This window comes from Diceros bicornis, chromosome 3 (genome assembly GCF_020826845.1).
Source record: "Diceros bicornis minor isolate mBicDic1 chromosome 3, mDicBic1.mat.cur, whole genome shotgun sequence".
Taxonomy (NCBI): Eukaryota; Metazoa; Chordata; class Mammalia; order Perissodactyla; family Rhinocerotidae; genus Diceros; species Diceros bicornis.
Window position 1 is genome coordinate 58,439,545 of NC_080742.1, and position 19,622 is coordinate 58,459,166.

Consider the following 19,622-nt stretch of genomic DNA (forward strand, 5'->3'; position numbering starts at 1 on the left):
AAAAAGGAAATCTATCTTTTAATTACACTACAATGACTCAGTCTTAAGAGAAGAAGTCTTCAACTCTGATATTCATACAGAATTTTAAAACTCTCTCATGGGAGGAAAGGTGAAAATGTATTTGTACTGATACAGTACTATGAAATAAAGGTCAATTCACGACTGAAATAAAGTTTAACAGCAGCTCCTCTTTTTCCGCACAGGGAATGGTTTTACTGATTTAAATGAGAAACTTCTAGTTGGGGGAAGGAAGAAGGGAAGGCAGAACAGAGAAACAGGGGATCCATGACCCAGAACTGATCCTTAGCTGCTCTCTAATAATGAGAGAAGATTGAGAATTTCTGGGGCCAAACAACAGCAATAAAGTGGAAAATGAAGTTTTAAAATCCACACACATCACTGAATTTATCTATTTTCTTCGAGACAAAATCATTTTACAAAAGGAAGTTCAATTTCAAAGGAGTTCACTCTTTTTCCCTCTCTGAACTGAAAAGACACAGGTCCAAGCCCAGTCTCGTCTACAGCTTCAAAATATTTAAATGATCCATAACTCACCTCTTCAGTAAACACACTACAAATAAGCTGTATTAATGTTCTGGTTAAAAATTACCTTATCTGTTATCAGTTAAATATTACCTTATCTGCTCTTTGCTCCTTGCAAGTTCCACTGAAGCAGTGCCCGCTAAGAGAGAAAGAAGGGACTCTGGTAAAATTCAGTTCGCAATATAGAGGATCTCTAGCCTGTCCTGCTGGGGTAAGTGCTGTCAGGAATGGAGCTCCCCCTAGAGGCCAGTCTTTCAGAGAGTCTTTTCCCATCCATTAGAGCACTGGTTCTCAAATACGGTCCCTGGACTAACTGCATCAGCATTACCTGAGAACTGGTTACAAATGCAAATTCTGGGGCCCCACTTGTCTCAGTCCATTTGGGTACTATAACAAAATATACAGACTGGGTATCTGATAAACAAGAGAAATTTATTTCTCCCAGTTCTGGAGGTTGGAAGTCCAAGATCAAGGTGCTGGCTGATTCAGTGTCTAGTGAAGCCTGCTTCCTGGTTCACAGATGGCACCTTGTGGCTGTAACCTTATGTGGTGGAAGGGGCAAGGGAGTTTTCTCAGGCATCTTTTATAAGGGCACTAATCCCATGCATGAGAGCTCCACCCTCATGACCTAATCACCTCCCAAATGTCCCACATCCTAATACAACCACCTTGGGGGTTAGGATTTCAACGTATGAACCTTGGAGTTCATACCACAGCATTACATTGCAAATGTAGCATGTAGCATACCATAGCAAACATTCAGACCATAGCACCACCTTAGGCCACTTGAATCAGAAACCTCTGTGGTAGGGTGCAGCCATCTGTGTTGTAACAAGCCCTCCAGGTGATTCTGATACTCACTAAATTTGAGAACCACTGTATTAGAACATGTCCTTCTCCAAGATGGCAGAGAATGAAGGCGTCACTGTGTAAAGAAATTAATCATAGAGGCATGAACTAAGCTAAACTGTCTTTCCTCCAAGCAGACAAAAAAATAAAGCTGATGCTTGTATCAAACAAAAACATGGAGCTTTAATTTAGGAAATGTCATGAGACCAAACTGGTTTTATCTAGGAGAAAAAGCTTTCAGCAACTCTGGAATTACCCCCAAAATATGGTTTTAAAGAATGATTGTGTCCCCTGACGTAAATGATAAAGTAATGTTAAGTGTGTAATACCATAATTACAAGAAGAGTATGGGTAACTCCAATACCTACACAACCAGCAATGAAGAGGACTAAATAGTTTCACGGACCCAGTGTTATAACCTTTCCCCATTATTCAGGACCTCGATCTGCCACAAACCAGTTCATGGTTATCCGACTAAAGAATGAGGCTGAACATGTTCACAGTCAAGGTAGAAAAGAAAATAACAACCAGAAAAACACTTTCCATATTTTTCATGATCTTTTTTATTTAACATACATAGTACATGTAAACAACTGGCATAAAATTCATAAAAACACAATACTCCTATGCAATACCACTTTGTTCCTGATACATCCTTTCATTTTCTCCTTAATATCATTGCCCTATTTTAAGACTATACTTTTTCTGCTAGGTATTTTTAGAGGCTTATCTGTTTAGAAATACTGCCCCAACTTTGTTTTCTTATATGTCATAGCAAGAGCCACTTTTATTGCCTCCTTGTCCATCCTTACTTTCCTCACACGAAAGCAATGATATTTTTAAATGCTAAAAATGCATAAAATACTGAGCTTTAATACTGTTTTGTCATGTATATCGAACCTACTACTACTCTATGTTGCCATAAAAGATATTTATAATCTACAGCACCGGCTGCTACCAGATGTGACCAAGGTTGAGTGTGCAGTGTAGCCCAAGGCCTCTGTTCTAAAGTGACTGGCCTAAAATATAATCATAGCTTGCTGGTGGAGTTACATTAATAAATACTGTTACAAAAGGACTCTTCTGAGGAAAAAAAAAAACCCATAAATTTAACTTTTCCCAGCACGTGAAACAGTTATAACAGTATTTTAATGTTTTTCCTGTACAGAATTTCCAATCATTACATGTGAACTTATTAGAAAGGGATTGGAGGGTGGGAAGAATAGAGAATAACTTTAAAAGTATGACTTTTAAAAAAATTGTAACTGCTGGATGAACAAAACAGCCACATTTGGGTGAGAAACAATCCCAGACAGAGCAGAGTACACGTCCCCTCTTCCCGCCCACACCCAGGGCGACTCGCATCCTCCAGGGCCTCAAGTGCCCTCCTCCTATTTTTCCAGATTGCTGCATCATTGCTCAAATCCTCCTCCTAACCCACAACTCCCCAGCTGCTTCCCTGTTTTCTAAAACTGGCAAAAGCCCAAGAAATAAAAGTCACCCAGCAAGTGAGAAACAAGGGGCAGGCCCCTGAAGACACTGAGAGAATCTCAGGGTGGGAAGGAGGCTCCCAGGGGAAACGTGGGCTCTGGGGCAGGCTGGGGCCTCATACTCCTCAGCCGAGGCTGTCTTTGCAGCTGTCTGCTCTAAGCAAGCTAGTGCTTCCCCCAGACCAGGCTTGTCCTTGGGCTCTGGTGAGGAGGCAGAAAGAGAACAGCTCTTCAGCACCTCCCAGGAGTGGGCACCGGAAACCATCCCTGAGGACTCAGGTCTCAAGGACAATCCACAATGAGGTTAATCTGCCTGTGGTTAATAAAGAGAACACTGTATAATTAAATGTGTAGTCTGCCAGAGTCAAGGTTTGCTTAGAATTTAAAATCTTAAAATCATTTCTCAGAACTATAAGGATTCACCGTTTTGAAGAATCTCATTTCACACAAATTAACTTCTAAGAAACAAAAATTCATACTACAAATTCAAAGCAGCTTTGAAAATTTTTCAAAATAAAAATAAATAGGAAAGAAAAAAATAAAGAGGAAGGCTGAATATATTCATTCTTCATACTGAAATGATGGTTTTTGGAACCAAAATTATAGCATAAGGCTTAAGGCTTCGTCTTATTAAAGACAGGCAATTTCAAAAGTAAAATATAAAAACTTCATTCACTTATGATTATTCATTTACTTTTTTGACAGAGAAATTATTCATGTTTTACTGTATCTTAATAGTAAAGGAAAAATTACCACATACTACAGCCTACTGCTTCACTGTAAATTATGTCTACTCAAATATACATTAGTTTCTAGATGCATTATATTTGGGGTTGTTCAAAATAGTTTTTCGTAAAACTACAATTAAACATGAAAAATTTTAAAAGTGGTTTAAAGGTATTAAAATATAAACATCTGAATAATACTAAGAATGAGAAAAATATACAATTGCCACATTTTTTTTTTAACCAAGTACTTGATAAACAACTAAATGAGTAAATAACACTTATTTGACAATGAATGTTGGGAGTGAAAGAGTGAGAGAAAGCCACACTAACGCCACAAGGTTGGTAGTTACAGGAATTTGGTCCTGACCACCAGGTCCAAGAGTTTGGATTAATAACAGGCAGGAAACGTTTCATTAACAAGAGCAACAGAGAACAAAAGAACATGAAAAGTGAAATAAACAGATAATTCCACGTAGCAAATACCCATGTCTGCCCCATCTACTCTTTCTGAAGTTGATGACAGGGTCTGACATGACGGAGGAGATTACAATCATCACTGAAATGTCCAAGAGACAAGAGCAAGAGGCAGAAAAAGAAGCAAGGGGCAGCAACAGTCTATAACTGTAAAATCAGCCCCTACATAGTTCAGAATTGACTACAGTTTCATATTATCCTTGGATGACCCATCATACTTTTTATACAGGTAGTTTTGCTCACTTTAGCACAAATATTTAAGTATAAGCATATACTCATTTGCATAGCAAATTTTAAGGGGTACATTGAAATAGTAACCAATTGATAAAGGTATAAGTATTTTTACAATCAGAATGACACTCAAATTGACCAAAGAAAACGTTTTCTATTTGAAAACAGTTACCCATAAAAGTTTTTGGGATTTGAATTAAAAACAAGGCGTGAGTTATTAGCAAAACATTGAAACCATTACTGATGTACTTCTCTGTAGGCAGCAGTCATTCTTCTATAACTTCTAAGACTTTGTAAACACTGTTCTGAAACACAGTGGTGAAGTGAGGCTTGGAATCCTTCACCAAGAGGTTACATAAGGGAGGCTTCCCAGCATTAGCAGGATCTTCCACATCCCAGATTTCAGGCATACTGCAACCAGGCCTAGAAAAATTAACGCACAGATTAAAAATCAATGTACATTATATAATGGCAGATACAGCAGCGCGCACTTTTTATATTCCTGCTCTCATTTCATTTTTTTCTACGTAATCTAGTTTTTTAAAAAATCCTTTCATAGTCATTCATATTTATAAGCTGCCACAAATCCTCTTTAGAACAAGGTGAACGCAGCAAAAGTGACTATAAAGAAAGAAACAGACATACAAAATACATGAATTCAGGTGGTGGGGTAAGAGAGATCTCAGTTAAATTCTGCCTCAGCCACTTACCAAGAACGTGGTGGTGGATGGTTCACTCAGTCTCACTCTCTACATTTGTAAAATGGCAAACACCCATGAGATAGGTGTGTTATGGGTAGTAAGAGACTGTACCTAGCACTGTGTCCAGCACATAGTAAGAGATAATATATTATATTGATTTTAAAAATTATAATTGGAAAATATGCTTAGTTCACATTTATGCAACTTCCCATTAATTGTATTCTAGGATGAGTCAATTTAAAGAAAAATCCAGTAGTGTTAAGCTCAGATCTTAGCTAAATGCATAACTAAATCTTAAAAGCAATACACTTTTATAAAGAATAGGAAAAGTGAAATTAGTATTATATGCTATTTGCCCAACTAATTTCTTCAAGATAACTAACATTTATTTCAAATCTAGAACAGTTTTATAGATATAATTGTTGGCTTTTGCTAGAGTTCACAATTTCTTTCTTTTTTCTTTTCGGCTTTTGCTACATTGAAGATTTTTATGTTATTATTATAAAATGTCAGTCTTTTCTTTTAGGGCTTGTGATTTTTATGTTTTGTTTAAGGAATTCTTCCCTATCACAATATCATGAAAATATGCATTCTGTATTCTCCTATGAAAGTTTTAGAATTTTGCTTTTCACATTTAGACCTATAACTCATCTGGAATTAATTTTTCTGTATGGTGTGAGGTAGAAATTTAATTTTAATGTTTTCCATAAAGGTAGCCCAATAGCTCTGGGTCCATTTATTATTATTATTTATTACTTATCAAATCCACCCTTACCTCCACTAATTAGTAACTAATACATTACTTTCAAATCTAAATTACCTATTTTATAATCACCAATGTAATAATTGATTCAGGCAAGAATAAAAACTGGATGCAAGAACTATCTGGTGAACAGTTGTTGAGAAACAGGATAAACAAATGGCCTTTAAGTATCACCCTATAGATTTCTTCTTAATTATAAAGAAGATTTGTCTCTTTAAAATAGAGGGAGTTGGGAGACATAGTCTAATCAAGTGATCAAACTTAGCATCACCAATATAGAACAAAGTGATATGGGCCGTTGTGACATCATGGAAAGTATACAACACTTCTTATGTAGGATTCTCAACAAAATTTGCCAAACCGAATCTAATCATGAGGAATGAATTAGACAAATCCACATGTGGGACATTCTTACAAGACAACTGGCCTGGACTCTTCCAAAATATCAATAAAAACAAAAAAGGTAAAAGGGAGTTCACCATTTATTTGCTTTTTGAGAAATTTTAAAAAACAGAAAAATACAAGGAAAAATTACAGAGAACTAACAACTGCTTATGTTTTGTCAGAGCTGCTTCACTCTTTTCAACAAGAGAAAAAACCATTTCCAACAAGTCCCTTTTATTCCCAAAGGCAGTCCCAGTCCCTTGCTCTCCACCATGAAGCAAGCACTGTGACAGAAATGCACATGCTTTCTGCTTTTTAATAACATCTTTAATTTAAAGCTAACTAATCAGCCAGAAAGTGTCAAAATACAGACCTGTCAAATAAAAAAATGAAAGTCACCATCACCTCCAATGCCATTTCTCAGTGGCGGCTTCTGTAAATAATCCAGCATACATTCTGCTAGACCTTTTTTATCCATGTTCAGACAGACACACATACAAATATAGGCATGGACATGTTTATATACACAGATGCTCCTGGGTTGCTTTTACAAAATCGAGATGGTTCTGGGACTCCTCACCTAACAAAATGTGGCCATTTTTCCATCTCAATACGTAAAGACCTACATTATTCTTTTAAACAGTTACTAGTATTCCTATGTATTATTTAACCACTCTGTTACGGATATTTTGTTTCCCATTTTGTTGTTAGAAAACAATGGTGATATAAACATTTTTGTGCCTATATCTTTCTGCAAGCTAAAATTCTAGAAGCAGTATTATCATTATGTCAAGGGGCTACCCAATTTGCCTCCATCAGATTATCTCCCTAAAACGTTTTACAAATGAGTGTTCCCCTGAAGAGTGTTCAGTGCACATTTTTTGCACACCATCACTGACACTAGATTCTATCAATATTGAACATGTATGATAATATGACCAGGCCTGGGCTTCTACCTTTTCAGTTTCTCACACATGCCAAGGCCTAACTGTTACTACCCTGCAGGCCAATGGTAATAGAGAGTGAAACACACAGGAAGTAGAAAACTACCCAGCTCCTAAGTTCAAATGCTTTCAGGAAAGGGAGGGCAAAGCTGCCTTTCTGAGCTCTGTCTGCCTAAGTGTAACAACATCCTTTAGTCCTTATCTGAGTTTCCTGAAGTTTCCCCAGGCCAGCCAGCTCCATCTTTAAATAGCATTAGTGAAAATCTGAATAATTTCTTCTGAATTCATGTATCTTAATTTTATGTCAACTCTATTATTGGAATTAATGAGAAAGAAAGCAGAGAACTGAGAATAAAAGAGTAGTTAATTACAAACTCATCTACAACTTGCATTTGAACGTATTTTCGTACTTGTATTTGAATACAGGGTGTCAAGTATTTAAGGGATAATCAAGCCACACAATTAAGCCACTTGAAAATGAGATCACATAAACACAGTGCTCACCAATGTGTCGGGCACAGTTAAGCCCTAGATAAATGCTATTCTCTCTTCCTTTTTCTCTCCTATTTGAGTTCCCCATTTGCTCCCCCGGTTCTGACATATTTTTCTATTCCACTAACATACAGGAGTCTCAGGCTGGCATAACTGAACCGGAGAGTGAGGGCCGAGGCAACAGAGGAGACCCCAGTGCCAGTGGAAAGCTCTGTCAAGAAACTCAGTTCTTCCTACTGCAAAGGTCAGCACTAAACCTTAGTCCTTCTTCTCTTTCCTCTCCTGAGCTCCCCACTTGCTTCCCTGTCAGAACAGAAAGCACAGCTTGTGTGTTTTGTTTCAAGGTTTAAGCAGAGTGCACCCATCCAAGGTTTCCTGAGATTCACAATCAGTCCTGCTTAAATCTCGCAGTAGGTGGAGAGTGCTGTTTTAGTTAGGGAGTGGAGAAAACAGACTAGAGAAAGCCACTTCCTTAGCTTCCTCGTCTCCACTTCTGCTGGAATAAACACCAACGAGGGCAAGTCAAGGTCCAGACAGGGAAATCCAGCACCCCCCACACCCCCCCAACTCTCAGTCTTAGTGCCCGTAGTGAGCTCTAAATGCGGGTGACCCAAAGCCACTGAATTCACTGCTGACCTTACTTAGGGTGCAAGATTTATTGCCATACTTCCCAGTCTGTCTTTTCATCCTTTCTTGTGTACAAAAACCAGTGCTCTGACCATCAGAATATGGGACTACTGAAGTTATGCAAAACCAAGGAGCTCCATCAGCATCTTAGAACTACAGTGCCCCAGCCTCTGCAACTTCCACATACTCAAAACACTATTCGAGGGCCTCGAAACAAAATGAAGAATCTTGAATCATGGCTCACCATTAGCTTGGGGGAAAAAGGTCATGAAACGTTATTTTTCTGTTCCAGTACCCTATAGGCGTCTCAGGCTGGCATCACCAAACCGGAGAGCCCAAGGCAATAAAGGGGATCCCAGTGCTGGTGGAAATCTCTGGCAAGAAAATGAGTTCTTCTGATTGCAAATGCCAGTCCACCACTCATTTATTACAATGTCCTCATAAAATTCTTATGAGAGATGCTTAAGACTTTTTTGTCCTACATTTACGTAAGCTAATCAAAAATGAATTTATGAATTTTATATATATTCTTATGTTCATAAGGACTTAAAGCATTTTCTATATTATGACTCTAAGAACAATAACATTTTCTATAGACTCTGATTAAATTCAAGTCACTTGCGATATATTCACAGGAAAATCATTCAGCAATCAACAATTGTTTGAGTTTGCTTGTGGGCAACGCTGATACTGTGTCACAGAACTATTTTTACTCCTGAGTCAGTATTTAGTTATTTTGTCTTGACACCCTTGTGTCTCACGGAGATAAATGGTGAATGAGTATGATTAAGCCACAGATATAGCATTTTTTTGAAGGCTTCTGTTTAGTTAAAGAGTAGTGAGAATTTTAAAAATAACAGTATTCCACAAAATATCCTTGATTTCTGAGGAAACTGCTCATGTCTGTGCTGCTCATGGGGCAAATGCGTTGGTATTTTAATAGCAAGCTACTGTCTTCTGCTGTTTAGTCACCCAGGTGCAACATTTCCACACAGTTAACTTTAGAATTCACATTTGCTTTTAAGATCTTACCAACTCTTGTTGCTATACTCTGCTTAGTGAATTTCTCTGTGGAAATAGATACTTTTTAAAACTCTAAACCCAAGAGAATGTGGGTCACAGCAAAGTTGTTTTCCCACTCAAATAAGATGGGAAATAGCAAGAAAGAAGTTTCACTCTAAGCTGACGCTGGGAGGGGGTCCATCTATCACAGGACATGCTGTGGTGCAGAGATGCAGTGAGGACAAGGATGCCCTGACTCTCGGCTCCCTGACTCACTTCATCACAATGAGACTCTCCGTGATTTGGTTTCAGACTCGGCAAGTTTTTTGAAAGAAAATACATCCAACTTTGAATAAAAGTTTTTTAAATCGTCAATGGCAAATATGAATAATTTGGGAAATTATCAATCAGTGCCAATATAATACTTTTAAGGAAGTGTACACATGCAAATAATTATTAAAAAACAGATATTTATAATGACTAGAACAGAAAAAAACACTTCAATTTAAATGATTATCTGGAAAGTTTTTTCCACTTACACTTTGCCAAATGTTACATACATCTCACACATACGACTAGTAAAGCACTTGCCATGAGACTGGATTAACTCACACATCTTATGAATATAAAACATTTACTGTGTTGAATACTCACTTGGATCTTCTTATACACCATGACTCTTCTAGAATGTAATAATTCACTTGTAGCTTTATCAATTCTCGCTTCACTTCTTCAGCTGCTTTTCGACTATACATTGAGTATACTATTTTTGTTCTGGCTCTTTAAAGAAAAATAATTGGACAGAAGATTTTCAAGATTAAAAGGATGCAATCGACCTACTTGGAAGAAGGACTACGCAGAAGAATCAGGTCAAGAGAACATTCTTCACAGGAGCTTCTGCTAAGAGGCATCGGGGAGGTCAAAAGAAAAAAGCAGAAGTGTCACAAGAGTCCTGGGAGAAGAGGTTCGGTTTAATGTATCCCTTCGTTTCCAAACTTAGTCTTTTTGTTCGTTTGTTTGCTTGTTTTTGTTTTAAATTCTTCATCACTCTATCACCACTAAGAGTAAGGCACCCTGTGTGTGGACGGGGACGAGCTGTACAAACACAGCTACAGGACTACTTTAAAGCTGCCAACAGTCCCAACTCTGATACCAGCAATAATTAGCATTAAATGGCTCTTCATTTTAATTCCTAGACTTAAAAAAACTAAACTTACTGAATACAATTGCTCTGGAAATTAGCTTACTGAAATTGATTTTTTAATGAAAAAGCTTTTTATTTATAAAATATGTCCCACTGTTAGACAAAAGAATACATTAATAGAATTCACCCATTTTGGAAATTAATAGCTTGACCTACCCTAAAAACTTGATGAAAATTAAATCTATTTCCTTTTCAAAGAGAACACAAGACTCTAACTTATGAAAAAATAGTAAAAAACAAGAAAAATATCATTCTAGCAGGTCATATTGTGAAAAGCAGAACGAAACCTTCTTTGAATGTGATTCCATTTCAACTGACTCCTGAGAATTCAAGAAAAATGGCCTGTAAGAAAACCTTAATTAAAACTACAGGCTAATGAATCTTCAGGGGCACTTAAGGATGATGACGACTAATAAGGACCTGTATGTTCTGGAGCCTTGTTAGCCTACAGAAAACTGATACGGTATGATTTCTCTTTGCTGCCTGGTAGAGAAGATAACCCCAAAGGTTGAGTTTTACTGCCCTATGGAGCCTTAACAGCTTTGTATCTAACTTAGCAGTCTTAGTTCAGCATTCCTCTGTCCCCTAACTCTATAAATCCCAGTTCACCACATCCTTTTTGAAACACTCCTCATTATTTTGCTGGTTCCCTCACCCACTACTTGTGTGAAAAATCTGTTTTCAACAATGTGAGAATTGTGTACTAACCTCAAACCTGCATCTTCATAATGTGGATGATTCACAATGGGTCGAAGTGCAGAGAGTTTAACACTTGCCATCGTGGGCATGGCACCCGCAAACACTGCTTCTGCAAAGCAGGAAGCAAGGTCTTAGGAAACCACTCGGTAAGCGTTACGGGGGTCTCCTTCTGGTCAACTCAATTACTTCTCAGCTGAAAAGCTGAGGCCCAGAGAGGTTCGTGACTTAAAGATTCCACGGCAGGACCAGAATGAGGTCGGATGGCTGATCAAGTAGCAGTCAGCAACCAGGCTTGGGTAAACTATTTTTCTTGGAAGATAGAGCCTCTTCATCTCCTCTGAGAATTTGTGGTTGATTTTTTTTCCCCTAATGTTTAGGAGATCTTTCCTGATTCTAGGAAAGAAGTATAAAATTGACTAGAAAAGTTTTAAAGCAACAAAAATTCTGGAAGATGATTTACTATTCAGTCATTTGATACTCAGATGACAATAAAATCTCCCTTTCTAAACATGAATGAATATCAGATTCCATGAGTTCATTTCAAGAAGGAATGTGAAAGACTAAGATTAAAAATTCATTAAGAAAATAAGTATAAAAATTATTTTAAATTGTTTTGGATAAATTTTTAAAAAATTAGAATTTATGAAAATAGCAAAATAAATTGCTAAGAAAATACGTTTAACATTTCCTTTGCAAACCACTTAAGACTGATACTTGTCCTTTTCTGAATAATCTAGAAGCACCACTGCTTAGAAAGAGATTTTGGAAGTTACCTGGATTTAGGATTTTGCAGTGGTATATAAAATCGTGGGAAAAACATTAGCTAAATAATAGGACTTTTTTACCTGGTTTAGTACTATATTTGATCCATTCTAAAAGTTCTTCCTGCGGCAAATTGCTGAATTCCCCTACAATATTCCACTGGGTTTGCAGATTTGCTGAACCTTGTATCGACATTGCTGCTAATACAGCAAAAACAACAGCACCAGGATGTACTTTGCAAAAGAGCCACCCAAATAGCTGAAACCAGAATAAGAATACATTGATAACTGTTAGTACAAAGCAGCACGTATCCAATAAACACTGGATCTTCCCAGAGAAGAACATAGTCTCTGCTAGAGTCCCAGATAAAGGATTAATTATCCTAAGGAAAAGTTCCAGAAACAATGACCTGAGGGATCAAAAGAATTCTACCATCAGCCTTATTATATAGGTGGGACATGACTGAAGAAGCTCTTCTCTCAACTTGCTCTCTCTACTCCCAGATTCAGGTAAGACCAGGCCTACCTACATAATTCACCAGGCCCAGCACAAAATGAAAATGTGGGGCCCCTTGTTCAAAAACTATTAAGAAGTTCAAAACAGTAACAGCAGAGCATCAAACTAGGTGCAAGGTCCTTCTGAGTGCAGGCCCTTGTGTGATCGCAGAGGTTCCACACCTGTGAAGCCAGCCTGGGGCAAGGCTCTCTATCATAAGTCATGGGGTAGGATTTAAGATGATAGGCTTCCCACCAGCCTCTTCTCCTATCCCAGCCTGGGGGAGTCAGGAACAGTGGCCTCATCCCCACATCAGCCTCTGGAAAGCAGTGCCTCTTTAACATAACACCAACATTCTGATCGGGAACCTTGAGGCTGACTAATTTTTTCCATATTCAAATAGTCCACAGTCAGTGCAGTAGTCCCCACTTACCCACGAGGAATACATTCTAAGACCCCCAGTGGATGTCTGAAACACGGACAGTACTAAAACCTATATAATTCTATGTTTTTCTTATACAAACACACCTATGATCAAGTTTAATTTATAAATTAGGCACAGTAAGAGATTAAGAGCAATAACTAATAATAAACTTGGCTTTGGGATCATTATTAAGCAAAATAAGGGTTACTTGAACACATACCTGACAGTCAATCTTGGTAGCCAAGAAGGCTACTAAGCGACCGATGAGCAGATAGTGTATACAGTATGGATATGCTAAACAAAGGGATGATTCATGTCCCAGGCAGCATGGAGCAGGATGGTGTGAGATTTCATCACACAAATCAGAATAGCACGCAATTTAAGACTTAGGAATTGTTTTTTTCTAGAATTTTCCATTTAATGTTTTTGGACCATGGTTGACTGCAGGTAACTGGAACCTCGGAAAGTGAAGCTGCGGATAAGGGGGGACCACTGTAGTAACATTCTGTCCCTATCATTCTCTCCTTAATATTATTTCTCTACATATCTGTAGAGCTGGATTTCAAGTTTCCTGAGGGCATACATATACTTTTGCTTTCTGATTTTTCTATCTACCCCTCTACCCTCATCCCTAGAGTGTGGTGTAGATGCTTAGTAAATATTTCCCAAATTTAAAAGCAGTAATGCCGCTGCACCTTGGCTAATTGATTGATGAAAAGGTGACATTATGGAGAAGCATAAATCTGTCGATACAGAGCAAGAAAGCAGTTATCAAGAAAAAGTAAGCAGCAAATAATAAGATGGCTTAAACTAAATTTAAAAAAGTAAAGTGAGGGATGTGCATACAAATGTATACTCATATAAGTGAAAAAAAATTTTAAGCTTGATACTGAAAAAGAACAAATAATTTGAAAATACTTGTAACTTGAAATCAATTGTTAGAATTCTTTGTGATATAAATGTCAAAACAAAAAAAATTATTTCTACAATTAAGCTCTGATTTCTGTCAACATCTGTAGTAATCCTTTATGAATTCAGCCTGCACTGACTGAGTGTTTGTTGTATGCCAAGGACTATTTTAGAAGTTAGAAGGGTAAATGATCTGCTTTGGCCCCTACCCTTCAGGAAAGATGAGTACAAAACCATGACAAACTTTAACTATAATAATTTAAAGAACTTTGGGTAATTCAATATTATTTTAGGGCCACTCAATAACAAAGGCTGGAGTAAAATTATCATAGCAGCTATAACACCAACCTAACAACCATCTTACCTGTCTTGAGCAGATCAAGGAAGCCATAAGACACATGTGTGGTGTCAAGAAGAGTTTTAGTCTCATAATTAAAATACCAAGGGCTGTATATGCTAACAGTTGCAATGCATGATAAACCAGCTGAAAGAAAGAGGAAATATTTTTTACTCCTACTATTTGTGAAGTTTAAGAATAAATTTTTAAACTGGTGAATATACAGAAAAGGGTTCTTTTTCTTAGTAACAATAGTTTGATTTCTGAAATAAACAAATCTTAAAATTTACTTTCAAACTTCTCCATTTTACTAGAGGGCTAAAATTATACATCAATGTAGGCAAGTCATTCTGTAATTCTGCTCAGAGTCAAGCCTGCGGCTAATAAAGCCCACATTTCTGGATCTACGTTGGTGCCACCATCAGATGAAGACAGGAGAGTGGTACACAGAAATAACTGCAGTTTAAGATCCCAGAGCTCCACCTCACAACAGCCATCAAAACCAAGCTGAATCACCAGGAGATGGAGCAGCAACCGGTCACATTTCCGAAGCCTCAGGGCAAGGTGAGCAGAGAGGAAAGAGACTGTCAATCATGCAAAACACATGCCACATACATATGCGTCTCACTGGGTTCCAGAAATAAATTGCTATTACCGTGAGGATAATCAGAGCAGATTGATTACCCCACTTAAATGAGTGGGATGAGTTTCCCACTTAACTGTTTTAACAAATGGATGTTTGTAGTATTCTCATAAAAACACATACAGGCTTTGAAAATGATGAGTGACAGTTACTAATAAACTCAGAAACTGGAACTAGAAAGAAAAGTCCAAATATATACAAACATTAAAATAACATAAATTTTAGTAATATTAGTCTTTACCTCTCCATGATCAAACTGGTGTTTTCTGAAATGGAAAAAGAAATACTACTATTCAATCATTACTGAAGCACTTCAACTATTTGCATTTTTATCTTTAAATATGAGTTTTAAAACTTCTATAATATTCCCTCAGGATACAAATATGTAAGTCAAAATAACTAAAAGTTATAAACCAAAACTGGTGCTACAATCTTTTAAGACAGTTTATTTAAAAAAAAAAAAAAAAGGCAATGTCGCATATCCTGCATATTTGACTACATGGACATTTATTAGGCCAACAAAAGGCATGCTGCGGTGTATCCAAAACCTTCCTGGTGATATCTTGGCCAAGCAGGGAGTGAAGAGGAACTCTGAAGCCTTCCCAGTTCCATACCCCTGCTTCCCGTCCCCAGTGGTCCCTCAGCTTCCCCAGAAACTGCAGCAGCTATAGAGACAATTTAGGAAGCCACATACGAGATTTTTTCAGCAGCAGCTCTGGAATACACAAATAGCCACAAAATTCCACCTTTAACTTTGCTTGACAGTTTTAATTTCCAGAGAAAGGATACATGCCTAGAGGCCCACATATCCTCCCCACAACTCATTCCGCCCCACACCCTGTGTTGATTCTCATCATAGCAGTGAGACCAATCTTTTGAAAATGGGAATCCAGTCACGCCATTCCCTTACTTAGAACCCTCCGGTGTGTTCTTCTATAATTAGAATAAACTCTCAAATCCTTACCATGCTACACATGGTCTTCCTAAGCTGGTCCCCACTTCTCCTCCTTGAAACTCATCTTCTACCACGTTCCCTCTCGATCACTGTGCTCCAGTCACACTAGACTAATTTTACTCCTTCAAACACCAGAGAGGCGCATGTGACTCCCACATTCAGCGCCCCTCTCCTTGAGCACTCCTACTCCACTCCTCTGCTTTATCTTCTCATAGAAAACAAAATTCTCATTTATTGGTTTATTTGATTATCATCTGTCCCTCCCTAATAAAATGAACCCTTCAGGAATACAAGATACCAATCCACCCATCCACTCAATTTCATCGAGCACTGAAGATACATCAGTAAACAAGACGGAAAAAAATCTTTGCCTTCACAGAGCTTACATGTAAGTTGAAGGAGACAAACAAAGAGAAAATAAATAGAATGTGTCATATGGCAATAAGTACTGTGAGAGAAAGGAAACAGGGTAAAAGATGCAGGGAGTACTGGGTGACTGGGCAGGCATCTATTAATCAGTGTGGTCACCAACTGAGTGACATCAGAGCAAGGCCCGAAGTTGCTGAGAGCTTGAGCCTGAGGATCCCTCAGGGAAGAGCACTTCAGGCAGAGAGAATAGACAATGCAAAGCCCCATGGTAGGAAGGTCCTTAATGGCCTAACAGCAAAGACAGCCTGATTAGAGAAGAGAGAGTGAGGGGGCAATGGTGCTGCCATGTGAGAGGGGAAGACACAGGAGAAGCATGCTGGCAGGGGCACATTCAGTTTTCTGTTCACAAAATTTGAGACTCTCACTAAACACCCAAGTAGAGATGACAAATGTATAAATCTGAGTTCAAGGGAGAAGTCTGGGTGGGAGATACAAATGTGTGAATTGATAACATATACCTTCTCTATCTGGAGCTCTGATATATTTCCAAGACCTAGAACAATGCCTGGCACATAAAGCTCATTTTTTTTTAATGAATGAACAAATGATTCAATTAACCCCTAATCCAGGTAGCACACAATCTGATTTGAGAGTTTGGTTTCAAAAATATTGATGTAGTAACAAACTCAGTAAAAACATGGGGCAAATGAAGGAAGTGAAACGGATTCTTTATTCTTCTTTTGTGCCAAGTAAAAATGATCAGTTACCGTTTATTGAGCACCTACAATGTTAATATGCTCAGTACACCCCATTAACTCTGATCTTACAACTCTTTATTATCCCAGTTTACAACCAAGGAAAGCAAGGCACAGAGCTACTAAGTGACAAAGACAAGTCTATATTTCAACTCATAACAATCTCTACCGTACTATCCACTTTACCCCCTAGGTCCCTGAATAAAGAGGATATTGGTACTCACATCTTGATAATTAAAATGTATCTCCTACCCCTCCCCTTTTCTTATTGGCATATGACTTTGGTATTTATGTGAAATGAAATGTCAATGTGCCATCCTCCTTTCAAAAAGGCTCTGATTGTACCTGAATTGAAAAGCCCATGAAGTTCAGTGATTTTCATAATTATTTCTATAGGTGAGTTATTCTTGAAAGGACTGCTTTGTTTCTGTGAAAAGTTCCACCTTTCTCTTCCAGAGCTGCATACTATAGCTGTAACTTCATAGCTCCTTCCTGAGTTCTTTAGAAACAATTTCATCTCAAATGAAGAGGAATTTTGGCATTATATACCAGAAGCTTTATCCTATTCCCCTGGCCTTCAAAGGCTTCAGTGTAAGCAAGGGCACAGTTACAGCAAATTGTTTCTAAAGGAGAACAAGGATTGTCTCAGGAGTATATGCAATAATTTATCACTGGTTGGTAGAAATTTGGAGGTGAGAGAATAATATACAAGACTATGTGTATTCAAGTTATAAAAGAAAATATAGACACACATAAATTAAACAATCTCTACCGCCAAAAAAATCCCACAAAAGAAAGTAAAATTAAAAATTCCTTTACTTGAACCTCTAATCCCACGCTCTTAACAGTTACAGGTTTTATCCTCCAGACCCCTCCTATGCACAAATAAGCATACAAAATCTTCATATTTTAAACAAAAGTGTAATCATTCTATATATATTGTTTTGTAATTTTTTAATTCAATGATGTATGATGGAAATATTTCCATAAAGATGGTCCAGCATTCCATTCTATGACTGGGTCATAATTAAGCTGATGCCTTACTAGTGGATATTTTGGTTGTTTCCAGTTTTCGTATTATACACACAACCACAATGGGGATCTCTGTACCATTATCTCTGCATGCCTGTGAACATTTCTCGAGGACATATTTGCATTGGTGGAACTGCCAGGTTTAGGGCAGGTCCACTGTAAGTTTTGCTAGGTATTGCCAAACTGCTTTCCCACCTACTTTCTCCTACCCTTGCAAGCACTGGGTATTATTAATCTTTACAAACTTGATAAAAAAAGGTTTTCACTTTATCATGGGATTGAGCACTTTTTCATCTATCTTTAGTCATGTATAAGTCTTCACTCACTCAACTACTATTCTTTACTGTGCGCCAGGCACTGCATATAAACTGTTGAAGTGAACAGAAATGACCCCTCCCTCTTCAGGAGATACAGGTAACACATCAGTATTTAAGTACCAACGGTGACAAACGCTGAGAGAAAGATAAACGGTGTGACAGTAGAGAATAACAAGCAAGGAGACAAGGAATCTACTCAGAAACGATGGTCAGGAAAGGCTTCTTAAAGGAGGTGACACATAGGAGGTGGGGGGGCACAATTATGGGCTTAGGGCACAACCACTGCACAAATGCAGAGGAAGGACACAACTGCCATGGTTCAAGAGCAGAAAGGAGGTCCATGCACATGAGTCTAGTGGGAAAGGGAAAACGAGAATTTATTTTTCTCTCAATTGCCTGTTTGTGTCCTTTACTTGTTTTTCTAATGAGTTTTTAGCATTTTTCTTATTAATTTATAGAGGTTCTTTACATATGATGCTTTGTCCTTTGTCATATACTGCAAATATTTTCCCCAATTTATCTTTTTCTTTGAACAATGCTTACAGTATCTTACCAAACCAAAGTATTTATTTGGTCAACCTTGTCAATCTTTCCTTCTAGCTTACAGGTTTTATGTCATATTTAACAAGGCCTCTCTAATGCTAAAATTATAAAAATAATCCCCTGGTTAAATCTGAGGTTTCACTTTTTTCTATATTTAAATCTTTATTCCACCTGGAATTTATATGGAGTAAAAAGTGAGGTATGGATCCAGTTTTATACTTCCCTGCTCTTCTCTCAAAAGGCAGTCCATTAGTCCTAAAACCATTAACAGAATAATTTCTTTTCCTTGCTCAACTGAAGCACAAAGCTGTGTCCTTCAAGTGTAGATTATGTGTAGGGCTCCTGTCAGATTGGACTCTGGGATCTGTGTCTGAATAAGTGATGTGAGCTCTGCACAGATAGGGAATAATGAGAATAGCAAAGAAGGGGGACGACAACAATTGAAAACATCAATTATCAAATGCTGAGTGTACAACACGGAATTATAAAACAAGCACAATGTAAATATCCACTTAATAAATGGAGGAAGTAACAAAAGTATTAATAGCATATTTACCTTATATGTGTCTGTTGTTTAGTTAAGACACCCCACATGTCACTAATAATCTGCAAACAGATTTTGAAACACTTTAGAACAGTTGTTTTTGGAAAAACAAAATTTTAACTAATCTATCTCCTAAACTTTCAAACTTTTACTTAAAAATATAAGAAGTATGGAGATAGAGAGAACTCAGAAAACAGTAATAATTACAACAACATAATCTTACATTTGTACAGTACTTGATCATATCTAATACCCAGCAACTCTGTTCAGGTAGATTTTATTATCCTCCTTTGGTAAACAAGCAACAGCTCAGATGGGTTAAATGATCCCCCTGAAGGTGGACAACAACTAAAAGCAGTGCTGGGTCTTGAAACTTGACCTTTTGGTGTCTGATTCACATTCAGTG

General features: G+C 37.6%; 1 protein-coding gene across 2 annotated transcripts in view; it reads right to left on the bottom strand.

The window, feature by feature from the left end:
- Positions 1-1,937: 1,937 nt before the first annotated feature.
- The window catches only part of DPY19L1 (dpy-19 like C-mannosyltransferase 1), a 107,896-nt gene continuing 90,211 nt past the window's right edge, over positions 1,938-19,622 (bottom strand). The window contains exons 16-22 of one of the 2 annotated variants that reach the window (XM_058528103.1): positions 19,229-19,278; positions 14,943-14,967; positions 14,086-14,205; positions 11,977-12,151; positions 11,141-11,240; positions 9,883-10,008; positions 1,938-4,738 (exon numbers count right to left, since the gene is read on the bottom strand). In XM_058528103.1, the coding sequence (XP_058384086.1) occupies positions 4,582-4,738; positions 9,883-10,008; positions 11,141-11,240; positions 11,977-12,151; positions 14,086-14,205; positions 14,943-14,967; positions 19,229-19,278 (753 nt within the window). In that variant the 3' untranslated portion in view covers positions 1,938-4,581. Of the gene's footprint in view, positions 4,739-9,882; positions 10,009-11,140; positions 11,241-11,976; positions 12,152-14,085; positions 14,206-14,942; positions 14,968-19,228; positions 19,279-19,622 lie in introns of those variants that run through there. The other variant, XM_058528113.1, reaches the window with a different exon arrangement.